Source organism: Pipistrellus kuhlii, unplaced genomic scaffold, assembly GCF_014108245.1.
Source record: "Pipistrellus kuhlii isolate mPipKuh1 unplaced genomic scaffold, mPipKuh1.p scaffold_m20_p_8, whole genome shotgun sequence".
Lineage (NCBI taxonomy): Eukaryota > Metazoa > Chordata > Mammalia > Chiroptera > Vespertilionidae > Pipistrellus > Pipistrellus kuhlii.
In genome coordinates, this window is record NW_023425584.1 from 13,961,285 (window position 1) to 13,973,996 (window position 12,712).

Here is a 12,712-nt window from a genome sequence, read left to right on the forward strand (position 1 = left end):
TTGGAAGATTCCAGAGAGAGCAGGGTCTTCAGGACAAGTGCTCTGAGAAGCAGTCTGTTCACCTATCCCCTTTAGAAATTTCCTCTCTGGATCACTTGCCTGTGGGAGCCAGGCCAGAGGGGAGTCCCATGAAGGATGGCATGAAGCCACAGGCTTTCTCTTCTGCGTCTAGTGGTCCTCTGCAGCCTGAACTGGTTCCTGCAGCGGATGGACATGGGCATTTGGTGAACTGAAAGGTACAGGGAGAGCTCAACTCACCCAAAATATAATAACTTGGCTTTCATATCCCTGAGATTTTAAGAGGGAGGGGAAGATCATCTATTTCTGTCCAACTGTGACTGCAGACTGAATTATAATTTCCACATGTCACTCACAGAGCTGACGACAGTGAATGAGTATGAACAATAATCTGGTATTAGGAGCAAGACAGAAATCATCTCCAAATTGGTTTCTCTTCCACCAGGTTGCCTCTCTCAAATCCCCTCGACATGCTGCTGCCAGAATACATTTTAAAACACAAATTTGGCCTTCTTGTTCTGGCAACTGTGGCTCAGTTGTTTGAATATTGTCCCATGCACCAAAAGGTTGATGATTCATTTCCAGGTCACGGCGCATGCCCAGGTTGTGGGTTCAGTTCTCTGACAGGATGTGTGCATGCAGGAAGCAGCTGATCTCTCTCTCTCTCTCTCTCTCTCTCTCTCTCTCTCTCTCTCTCTCTCTCTCTCTCTCTCTCTCTCTCTCCCTTCCTTGCTCTCTAAAAAAAATCAATAAAAACACATTAAAATTTTTTGGCTTTCTCTCCTTGCTCAATGATATCTTTTGTATCTATAGAGTTCCATTTTTTTTTGTCTTTTGTAACATGGTTCTTGACTATATTTATAGTCTGTTTCAATTTGTCTACCCTTTCTATCATCCTCACCTGTGCCCAGACCACACACACACACACTCGCCCACACCCCAATGGTAAATTGATAATAGCTTCCCAATTCATTCTGTTTCCTCTATCCCTCTATCTGGAAAGTATAGATCTTATTTCTGCCCAATTGCTTGTCTTTAAAAAAAAACACCATAATTCATATTTAAAACTAAGTCAGACATAATATCTTCTATGGCAGTGCTTCCCAAACTTTCATGTGCATAGAATCTCCTATGGATCTTGTTAAAATGATGATTCTCATTCAGCAGGTCTCCTGGTGAAGCCAGAGAATTTGCATTTCTCACAAGCTGGTCATGCTGCTCCTTCTGGTCCAGGGATCACACTTCAAGCAGCATGTGACATCACCTTCCTCTATTACAGGTGTTAGGTTCCAAAAGTTTTCTGAACTCTTCTCTTCTTTAACCACATTTTTGTTGCTGCTCTAATGCTATATTATACATAATTTTATTTGTTTATATGTCTGCATTTCCAAACAGACATGCTATTTCTTTTTTAAATTAAATTTATTGGGGTGACATTGATAGACATGAACATATATGTTTCAGGTGTGGGTTTCTATGTTACAAACTGTATATTGCACTATGTGCCCACCACTCAAAGTCAAATCTCCTGTCACCATATATTGGTATCCCCTTTCCTCCCCTATCCACCTACCATTTCTTAAAGATAAAGACTGTGCCTTTTCTGCAATTCTCAACACAGCATGTCGTAGGAACATAGGAAGCATTTGATATTTGCCTGTTGAACAAATGTTGACTGACATATAGTTTTTAGTTGTCTGTGGAACATGAAATCATTTAACCATGCTTATTTAAGGAGAATCTGTGACTGTTTAACATTTGGACAAATATGAAACCCAGGCCATACACACTCTTAGTTATTAAAATGACAGCTTTATTTGCTGGACTTAACCTTTAACTCTGTGTGCTTTGTGACGGGTAAGAGATATTGGTAATAGTTTTACTATGAACACTGGCAGTGACTGTACACTAATAAATATCCAGCCTATGCATATATAAATACATAGTCTCCAATGATACAAAAGGCAAAAACGATAAAATGCACCCAGAACCCAAACCTTGTATGAGGGTATTCCAGGGAACACGTGGCACCATTTTGCAAAATGTTAGAAAACTGAAAATAAAAACAGGCCGGAAGCTCATTGTGCAGGAGAGGGCAGTGGGAGGTGAACTCTCTCCACACCTTCGGTTAAGGCTCCAATGACTGAGCGTGGACAAGATAATACCATCCAAGGGGGAGTTTTCTAACCCAGACCACAGAAATCTGTCAACTCTGACGTTTTCCTTCTAGGCTGGGTGAGAAGTCCTCTCCAAGAAAGGGTTCCAAAAGAAAATAAATGTACAAAAAACTACACAGGGATAATTCTGGATAAGCTGAGTAAGATCATCTTCTGAATGACGGAGTTTATCTTGGGGCTCCCACTTTCACAACAATGATAGTTAACATCTGAATCTCCAGCTAGTCAAAATGTCACATGGGTTAGAAAGAGCTGGTTGCAACACCATCCAGCAATCACGCCAAGAGTTTTGTCTAAACACTGTAAGAAAATCACACCCTCTTACATCAGGGAATACCTTTCCCCACAAAGTGTCCCGGAAGACTGCAGCCAGCTCAACATGGGAATGATGAAAGAGCCTTCACACTTCCGCAGGAGAGCCTGTCCACGCTGCTTTGAAGCTGACCTATAAATGGCTGCTCGCAACCTGGCTCTGGTGGGTAGAGTGAATCAAAGAGTTAATTAACCGAGTGAGTCCAAGCTCGTTTACTTTGACTAAAGGGAGGCTACAGCTGCGGGAAGAGAAGATTTATTCCGAGGGGGAGGGCTACATAGGAGCAACCTTATTTTCTGGTGGTCCTTTGTTTATGTCTTCGTTGGCTTCCCCTGCCTTTCCCTTCTGCTGTGCTTGCCTCCTCTGCAATCCCTTTCATCCTCTGTAGAAGAAAGGATTGAACAGGAATAAAGAAACTGTGCATTGGAGTCAGGCAGATGTGGGCTAGAATCCTGGCCTTTATATTTCCTAGCTCTGTTGCTTCTGCCAGGCGTCCTGTTTTTTGTTTTTGTTTTTTTTTTTGTTTTTTTTTTAAGCCTCCGTTTTACTACCTGTAGAATGGGAATAATAATGCTACCTCACGAGACTGGGGTGAACTTAGGCTGAATTGCAGAGAAGGCTTGTAGCTCAGTACATATTCACTTTGCATGTTTAGTTGCTCAATCCACAGTGGCCATTGCTACAGGAGCACCCCGCTCAGTGCCTGACTCGGTTTCCATCCAGATGGTTTGAGAAAGAACAGACCCTTTGGTTCCTCTCCTAGAACTTGGGGAGACTTCAAGTCTCCCAACTGTAAAGCTGTGAATTTTTAGGGCTTAACCAGGCTTCTATGTCTTTGCAAGGCGAGGTGGCACAACACAATGCTGCCCTCTGTTGTTGATGGAAGAGTGATTCCGGAGGCGGGGGTGGCAGGTGACAGAGTCCTCAATCGGAGTCTGTGTTCAGAAGCAACCATTTCCTCCTAGAATGGCTGCAAGTGATCTGTGCAGAGGGGAGGGAGGCAGAGTCACCTGCCTGGCTCGGTACTAAAGGCGAGCATTGGTGCAGTAACAATCTAAGGTCTTTCTCAGTGGGTTCCCTACCATCAGATGCCCTCTTTCTGCCCAGACACCAGATACCCAACACTCCAACCATGGGATCAGAGTCCACCCAAATCCAAAAGGCTGCCTTCAGGGAGAAAGGTGCCTGCGTACTCTGAGTGAAACCTCATAAAGCGGCTTCTCAGAACATCCGGCCTCTGGTGTGAGCTGCTCCTCCCTCCGCGGTGGCAGGAAGCTGTGGCTGACAGCATCGCAGCGAGCAGCTTACTCTTTCTGACCTGAATTAACTCACTGTTCTTGATCAAGAATCATGCTGCTCTTCCTCTTGCCCATCCCCTGGGATTTTGTGTTGTCTTGTCAGGCCAGATAAAAAGTCCCTGACCACTAACCTTAGACCCATGGTTAAAATAATAACAATAAAATAACAATCCACTCCCTTTCTCTGAAAAGAAGTGCAAGAAAGGTGGCCTGAAGGCTGTCAGGTTGAGGTTTGTGCAGCACCCGAGATAAGAGGCTGGAGGGAGGGTGGAGGTACGGCCGCTGCCTGGCCCAGCTCCCAGTTCATTGGCTTAGCCTCCTGCTGGTGGCCGAGTGCCAACCTCTGTCAGGGTGCTGCCTCCCTGGCAGCTCAGGGACTGGCACCAGAGGCCGGCTGCCCATGGGGAGTCCTGGGCTGGTGGCAGCTTTTAATGCTCTGTGGAGGGAGGTCTTCTTCTGGCTCAGGATCTGCAGCTGAGTCTCTGCTAAAGTCCCAGTTCTGCAATTTCGCCCAGTTGACTGAGGAGTCTGGAGAAAGGTGGCCGGTCTTCAGGTTTCTAGAGAAGGAAGGAAAGAACTCTGTGAGGTCCTTGTACTTGAACTAATTTGAAAAGCAAACTAGACTCCACCAGCAATACCCTCTGCTGATTTTAAAATATGCTTTTAAAATGGTGCCAGACCAATTAGACATCCATATTCGATACAACGATTTTAGACACATACACATATCCTTCACAAAAATTAACTCAAGCTCAGCTGGTGTGTCTCAGTGGTGGAGCATCAACCTATGAATCAGGAGGTCGAGGTTCGATTCCTGGTCAGGGCACATGCCTGAGTTGTGGGCTCAAATCCCTAGTGTATAATGTGTAGGAGGCAGCTGATCAACAATTCTCTCTCATCATTGATGTTTGTGGTATAACCATACAATGGAATAGTATTAAGTGATAAAAACAAATGAGTGAACAAGCCACAAAAAGACATGGAAGAATCTTAAATGCACATTATTAAGTAAAAGAGTTCAATATGGAAAGGCCACACACTGTATGATTCTAACTAGATGACATTCTTAAAAAGGCAAAACGTGGCTGAAGCCGGTTTGGCTCAGTGGATAGAGCGTCGGTCTGTGAACTGAAAGGTCCCAGGTTCGATTCCGGTCAAGGGCATGTACCTTGGTTGTGGGCACATCCCCAGTAGGGGGTGTGCAAGAGGCAGCTGGTCGATGTTTCTCTCTCATCGACGTTTCTAGCTCTCTATCTCTCTCCCTTTCTCTCTGTTAAAAATCAATAAAATATATATTAAAAAAATCAAAACAAAAAAAGGCAAAATGTGGATAATAAAAAGATTAATAGATAATAGGGATTTGGTGAGAAGGGGAGAAAAGATAAATAAAATAAAGGTAAATCATGGTAGATTTCAGGGCAGTGAAACTATTCTGTATGATACTATAATGGTAGAGACATATTATACATTTTTCAAAACTTATAGGGCTGCACAACACAAAGAGTGAACCTTAATATAAATGATGGATGTCAGTGAATAATGTACCAATAGTGGTTGATTAATTAGAATAAGTATACTACACTAATGCAAAATGTTATTCAGAGGGGAAAAGGTATGTGGGAACTCTGTTATTTGCTCAATTTTTCTGTAAATCTAAAACTTCTGAACAGTAATGTCTATCAGATTTAAAAAAAGAGAAAAAAGTGCTAAATAAATGTCATCTATCATAATTATGATAGCAGTTAGCCCTTGTGAAATGAACTAGATTTGTTTTTGTGTCCTTTGTTTGTTTTTTTGCTTCTGATTATAAAAGATCTATGAACTTAGCTCTATGAATTTACAAATCAAGCATTATGCAATGCTCTACCCGTATGAAAGAGCAGGTTTTGAGAACAGTCTAAGATTAAAAACTAAGACAGGGCAATGCTGAGACAAAACCCAAGTATTCTATGGTTTTTTCAATTCTACCTTGTTACCCTTCAATGATCTGAATGTGTATTAACTCGCTATTTCAGCAACTTTCAGCTTTGGTTGAAATTTACAATTTCCCTAACTCACCTAAGGACATCTAAGACTCATGCTGATGTGGTTCAAGGCACAGCCTGTAACCCAAACGTGGATCACCGAGACATCTGGGAGGGTGCAGAGTAATTGGATTCGCTTTCTGAACTGTTGCATGAATAAAATGAACTTCTGATCCCCAATTTATAGAACTAACTTTATGTACATGCAACGGTTTTACAATGTTACACAAACGCTTTTTCCCCTCTTAGGAAACTGAAATACCGACATGGGCTTCCTTCCCTCCTTCTCTCTAACAATATGTTCATGGCTTGTGACATTGTGTAGCAAATCAAATGATATTTAAGGTCACTGCCAGATCGCTCTAGTTACTAGACTCTCCAAGTCACTTTCCCCTTCATCTATTCATTCATCCCTGCTGACTCATCCTCTAAAAGTGTCCCTTTCTCTGGGGGAGAGGGCAGACGCCGAAGCTGTAGTTTAGGGGAAACCACTTCCTCTACTGACCTCTTTCCAGCAATGATTCATGATCTGGTAGATATGCGAGGAGGCCAGCCGGGGCTTGTATAACCGAAATCCGGTACTGATATCTTCCACCACCTCCGAGTTGCTTCGGTTTTCATATGGGATTTTGCCTTCGCTGAAGACTTCCCACATGAGCACACCTATAAGAAATGGCGAGTGCAGCACAGCTAATGAGAGAGCTCACAAATAGCAAACAAACGTACATCTAGAAATCACAGGCTCCTTGACATTAAGACTCAACTCCCTATCTCCAAGAAGTAAAATATCAAGCCACCTGAGGCTTATTAGGCCTGCACTATTTCTAAAGAACAGAGATTTTCCAACCTTCTTAGTGGTGAAGCATTGTCAGGCTCAGCCGGCTGTTACATCGAACTCAAATGCTGCTACTAAAACTTTCAGGGGACATAAACTCAAATGTCTATATGTGATGTGAACGAGTGAAGCGGGTGAGGTGTGTCATAGGGACTAGCGAGGACTGTGGAAAACTGGGGGTCAAAAGTTCTGTCTTATCGAGACAGCTGTGATTTAGCTCCAGCAAGACAGAGCACATGAGGGCTCAGGACTATCGCATTTTCTGATTTTTCAAAAGAAGCCGTATATTGAGAGTTTTAGAATATAAATGCAATTTGATTTTTAAGAATACTGTGTAGATCAAGTCTTCAGGTTGTCCACTTCGACCACCTGATTTAAATAAACCCTTTTCCTCCTCTGCTCAAAGTATAAATGTCACAGCCAGCTTTATTTTGTGCCAATACATTCCTCGAGGACAGAGTGGGAAGACAGCTGGCAGCCCAGGTGTTTTCAAAGCATATTCTAGAGAACCTTAGGCCAAAATTTTTCAAAGCGTCACTTCCAAAACATCTGAATAAATATCACCCCAGAAGTTTGCTCAAGTGGTAGATCCTGGGCCCACCGCCCAGGCCTCTGGATCAGAATCTTTAAGGGATCTTCAGGAATGCCTCGGGCCTTTTGAAAATTCAGAATCTATCTGAGAATAAGACTGTTGAGCATCCCAAGATGCCAAGATTTCTATTGAGATTTCTTTGGAAAATTGTGGTCTGAGGCTCAATGCTGATTTGAACACAATTGCTTCCATGCAAACCTTGTAAGACACTGATGAGACACTTCAGTAAGGCCCAAACCGGACTTGCTTAAAACACTACAGCTAATTAGGACAACACCCTGCATGCAGAGACAACTTCCTCTCATCATTCAGGTGCTCGAGAGTCACCTCCTCAGAGAGGCCTTCTCAGATCATGTTCTTAAAACAGACCCTCTCCCCATCCCAGTCACTCTCCACCCCATGACTTTGTCTTATTCATAGCACTTATTCTCACTACCTGACTGTATCTTATAAACTTGTGGATTAGCTTGTTCCCATAATCATTATCTGTCTCCTCCTAAACTTCAGCTTCAAGAGCAGTCTTCCCTGTACTGTGAGCTGTCCTACCATTACCGGACTATGAGCATCTACATTAGGCCCAGGCATACAGTAGATGCTCTATACATTGTTGATGAATAAGTAAGTAGTTATTGAGGATTAAATAAGGGAATATAATATTGGAAAAAATATGGTTCCGATCCTCAAAGAACTCATATTCTAGTCTTCTGACTCCTCCAGCTCTGGCTCTCACAGCAGCTGTCACCAGAATCCTGTTTCCACTCTGATTTTTACCCTATTTTCAAAGATCTCTAGATTAACTACAATAATGAGGGCCCCTTCATGCTTTTTAGAGCCATTATTACACACAAACTACCAGCGGGACCCCCTCCCATCCAGAGTTCAAGGGCAAGTAGACTCAGATCACGTGGCTCTGGGCAGGGGGACACCCACCAAATGACCACACATCCGACTTGCTGCTGTAGCGACTGAAGGAGAAGACTTCCGGGGACGCCCACTTCACCGGGAACTTGGTGCCCGAGGAGCTGGTGTATTGATCATCAAGGACAAACCTGGGAAGAGAGCGGAGAGAGTGTGCAGGAATGTTCTAGAGGCCTGAGTCCCCCTCCCGAGGATGGGCCAGCACCGTGTCCCTGAGTTACCTTGTCATCCCAAAGTCCGAGACCTTGATGACTTGGTTTTCTCCCACTAGACAATTCCGGGCAGCCTGGACAGGAGGCAGCCAACAAAAGGGAAAGAGAGACTGTTGGTGGATAATCAATAATGAGGGAGTCCCCTGTAACCAGGCCCTTCGCTTTTCTAGGTGCTGCTGTAGGAGACTTCGAGGAGCTCGACAAACGTTAACTGAGCTTCACCAATGCCTGATGGAAGGGAGCTAGAAGAGGAATGCTTGAGGTCCCTTATCAGGAGGAGGAGGGTTGGCCTCTTATCTTCATTTCTGGGATCCTAATTAGAAGAGAAATCCATGTGTGGTCTAACCAATGATATGCTCTAATGCATCCATATGTGATATACATGTTAACATTAGGGCTGCTGGGAAGAGTCTATCACCCATTTGACTGAAATAAGAATGTTTTCAAGTTTCTAATCCCTTTAAAACTATTTCTCAGTAGGAAGAGTACCTATTTCCAAATTAATATTTCAGAATGTGGCATCGGAAGAGCTCTCAGGGATAGAAGACTCCAGGGAGACTCAAATTTAATTTTTCTTTTTTTTTCTTTTTTTCTTAAGATATTACATGTGTACATATCTTCCCATTGTCCCCCCGCCCACTCCCATACATGCCCTCCCCCTCCCCCCCAGTGTCTTGCATCCATTGGTTATGCTTATATGCATGCATACAAGTCCTTCGGTTGACCTCTTATCTCCCCCAGAGCCCCAAATTTTAACATGCCTACAATCCCATGGCAGAGCATGTTAAAATTAGGATTCCTGAGCCCCAAACCCAGAGGTTCTGAGGACAGGTCTAGGTGGGATTCTCATAGATCCTGGGATAACACTTTGAGAAAAACTACTTGTCCACTTCCCTTGTCTTACCAGGAGGGCACAGAGAAGCGACGAAAAAGAGGCTGTTGGTTGCATTTTGGAAGAGTTTAAACTGAATCTTAGAGGTGGGGCTGCATTTAGAGCCCCACTCGAAGTTTTCATGAAACACTTTCCCACTGGGACCTCCCAAAGTGGGTAGAGAAAGTCAGGTTGAGAGGGGTGGGGATGGAAGGGAAGAGGGTTGGAGTGACTTGAGATTGACTAATGCATCCCGGTCTTGGTACCTCTACATTTCAGGGGCCCTTCATCCTGGACCTGAAGGTGGATGCCCTACACCATCTTACCAGGTCCCTGTGGATGACACACGCCTCTTCCAGGTAGGCCATGCCCTCACACACGTCCAGGCACATTCCCAGTAGGGTCTCTGCAGCCAAGAGCCCCCGCTGGCTGCGCAGGTAATCTGACAGGCAGCCATGCTCCATGAACTCAAACACGAGGCAGATGGGGGCCTGCTCCAGGCACACCCCGTACAGTTGGACCAGTTTGGGGTGAGAGAGTTTCCTGGAAGAAAAAGGCAAAGGGTGAGATGGTCCAAACATAGTTTCCTGAAAATGAGCACCCCCCACCCCTCACCCAAAACACAAAAGCATGACACTTGAGCCTAGACCTGAAGGACGGCAACTGTGTAGGCCTGTGTGGCTGGCATGTTGTGAACCGAAGGAGAGATGGGTAGGAGGTGAGAGTCACCAGCTGGCAGGGCCAGACTGTGCCAGGCCTCGGGACCACGGTGAGAGTGTGATTTTACACTCTACGCCATAGAAAGCCATCGCTGGATTTGAGCAGGGAGCTGGCACAATAGGGCATCAGGGTGCTATTTAAAGAACATAGCTGAGCCAAAACCAGTTTGGCTCAGTGGATAGAGTGTTGGCCTGTGGACTGAAAGGTCCCAGGTTCGATTCTGGTCAAGGGCATGTACCTTGGTTGTGGGCACATCCCCAGTAGGGAGTGTACAGGAGGCAGCTGATTGATGTTTCTCTCTCATCGATGTTTCTAACTTTCTATCCTTCTCCCTTCCTCTCTGTAAAAAAATCAATAAAATATATATATTTAAAAAAATATATCTCTCTGGCTCTCTCCCTTCCTCTCTGTAAAAAAATCAATAAAATATATATTTAAAAAATATATTTTATTGATTTTTTTACAGAGAGGAAGGGAGAGAGCCAGAGAGATAGAAACTTCGATGAGAGAGAAACATTGACCAGCTGCCTCTTGCACACCCCCCATTGGGGATGCGCCCGCAACCAAGGCACATGCCCTTGACAGGAATCGAACCCGGGACCCTTCAGTCCACAGACCAACGCTCTACCACTGGGCCAAACTGGTTTCGGCTCAATAAAATATCTTTAAAAAAAAAATAATAAAGAACAGAGCGGAGAACACCTTTCCCACGGCACCTTTGTCTGCTCTGGTTCGGACCACTCACATCATGACTTCAGCCTCCTCTATGAAGTCCTCTTCTGACATAGCTCCTTCCTGAATGGTTTTGATGGCCACCTTGTCCTTGTTGAGCCAGTAGCCAAGGTGCACCAGTCCGAACTGCCCGCTGCCAATCTCCTGCACAAAAGTGAGCTCCGAGGGATGGATCACCCATTTTCCTGGAGGGGACAGAGAGGGGTTTTCAGGGTTGGCAAGCAGCACTAAGGCATTGCTTGCTAATATGTTTCTAATAGCATTTAGTAGAGTGCTCTGTACAGAGTAGGTGTTCAATAAGCACTTCATTGATGAACTCTCAACTAAAGTCAGTGGACATTATTTGGCCAAGATAAATGGTCTCACACATAAATGCTTATTTGTACACACATCTCCAGATGTACCTGTCCTAATGGCCATTCTAAGTCTGGGGAAGAGTTAGGTTCATGGAACGTCCATTCAGATTTGCCCCAGACCTTTAGGGACATGAGTTTTAGGCAAAGGTATAACATTCCTAAATGCACTGCTTACCGTATCTCAGCCCAGCTGTGACAGGGGCTTTCTGCCTCCAGGAACAAACAGGATAGCGAAGTCGTGTGACCAGGCCTGGGTTGATTAAAAAGCAAAGGCTGTGGTTAGAGCTTTGCTGCATAAACAACCATCCAAGTTAAATCACCAGGAAGGGATATAACACAGTGCAAACGCTACTTTTATTCTGGAAAGCAGATTCCAAAGCACAGTCACTGATATTCCACCCTCTCTGAGAAGAGTAAGAAACATAGGTGGGCAAGTGGCAAAATCCCATGATCCCCAGCAGTACAATTGGTTAATGGAAAATAATAGAGGCCCGGTGCACAGATTTGTGCATTGGTGGGGTCCCTCAGCCTAGCTTGTGCCTTCTCACAATCCAGGACCCCTCAGGGATGTCAGACATGATTTGGTTTTGGCCCGATCCCTGCAGGCCAGGTGAGGGATTCCACCAATGCACTAATCTGTGCACTGGGCCTCTAATATGCATATAAGATCTTTGGTTAATCTCTTCCCTCCCTTCTTCCCTCTGAGATTCATAAGTCTGTTTCATGTTTCCATGCCTGTGTGTTGAACATCTTCCCCTGGTGGTCAGTGCGTGTCATAGCTACCAGTCAAGTGGTTGAACAGTTGCTTAGGCTTTTATATATATAGATAATCCAGTATTTGGCATCCTTTTCTATTTGTATATTTACTTATCATTTAAGATCAGCATGTTTGACATGAAGAAACCAGGCTCATTGTTTGTCACTTTTCTCCAAGTGCCTGTGGGAGGACCTCTCTCTTCCCCCCCCACCCCCACCCCCCACCCCCCTTGTCCTGCAGGACTCACCTCCTCCGTTGTGCTGGTGATAGTTGATGAGGAGAGGGATGGAATCGAACACATACTTTTCAGCCACATAGTATCGCTTGGGGTTGTCATTCGTTTCTTTGATGTGATAGTGCTTTATGCAGGGGTTGCTCTCACTTAAACAAATGCAACATAAATGCAATAATTAGGAAGCAATGTTTTGACACAAAAATGCCAACTGGTACCAGGTTCCTACTAGCTTTTGTTTTCCCCCCCCTCTATCACAAAGGCTACAGGTACATTTCAAACTGAGTCCATCTGGACAGGTTGGCCCTGGGTGCAGTTTTAAGGACTGGAATCTGCATCTGAACCTTAGAGTCAGTGCCGTGATGTTTCTTCCACAACCACAAAATGGGTGTGGTCTCACATATGCTATGTGTTTGCCTTCCCTGCTCTGAGGATTTAGCTAGTTATCAGCATATGCTAGGGAAGCATGTTGGGCCTCTTCGCACCAGTTTGATGCGTGTGGCAGAGTTAACCTCGCAGCTCTGACTCAAGCTCTTAGAAAGACCCCCTTGCAAGGTTGGCCCTGGGCTGGCACCTGAGAACTTGGATTTCAGGAGGATTCTCACCATTCTGTAACTAATAAGGTGGCTCCTTGTGCCTCAATGGTTTATATAAACA

The 12,712-nt window shown here is 44.6% G+C and overlaps 1 protein-coding gene across 1 annotated transcript in view; it reads right to left on the minus strand.

Annotated features, from left to right (window-relative positions):
* Positions 1-1,477: 1,477 nt before the first annotated feature.
* The window catches only part of ITK (IL2 inducible T cell kinase), a 47,261-nt gene continuing 36,026 nt past the window's right edge, over positions 1,478-12,712 (minus strand). The window contains exons 10-17 of the mRNA XM_036424498.2: positions 12,071-12,204; positions 11,242-11,316; positions 10,724-10,895; positions 9,585-9,801; positions 8,397-8,461; positions 8,188-8,306; positions 6,336-6,493; positions 1,478-4,363 (exon numbers count right to left, since the gene is read on the minus strand). Coding sequence (XP_036280391.1) covers positions 4,292-4,363; positions 6,336-6,493; positions 8,188-8,306; positions 8,397-8,461; positions 9,585-9,801; positions 10,724-10,895; positions 11,242-11,316; positions 12,071-12,204 — 1,012 coding nt within the window. The 3' untranslated portion in view covers positions 1,478-4,291. The remainder of the gene's footprint in view (positions 4,364-6,335; positions 6,494-8,187; positions 8,307-8,396; positions 8,462-9,584; positions 9,802-10,723; positions 10,896-11,241; positions 11,317-12,070; positions 12,205-12,712) is intronic.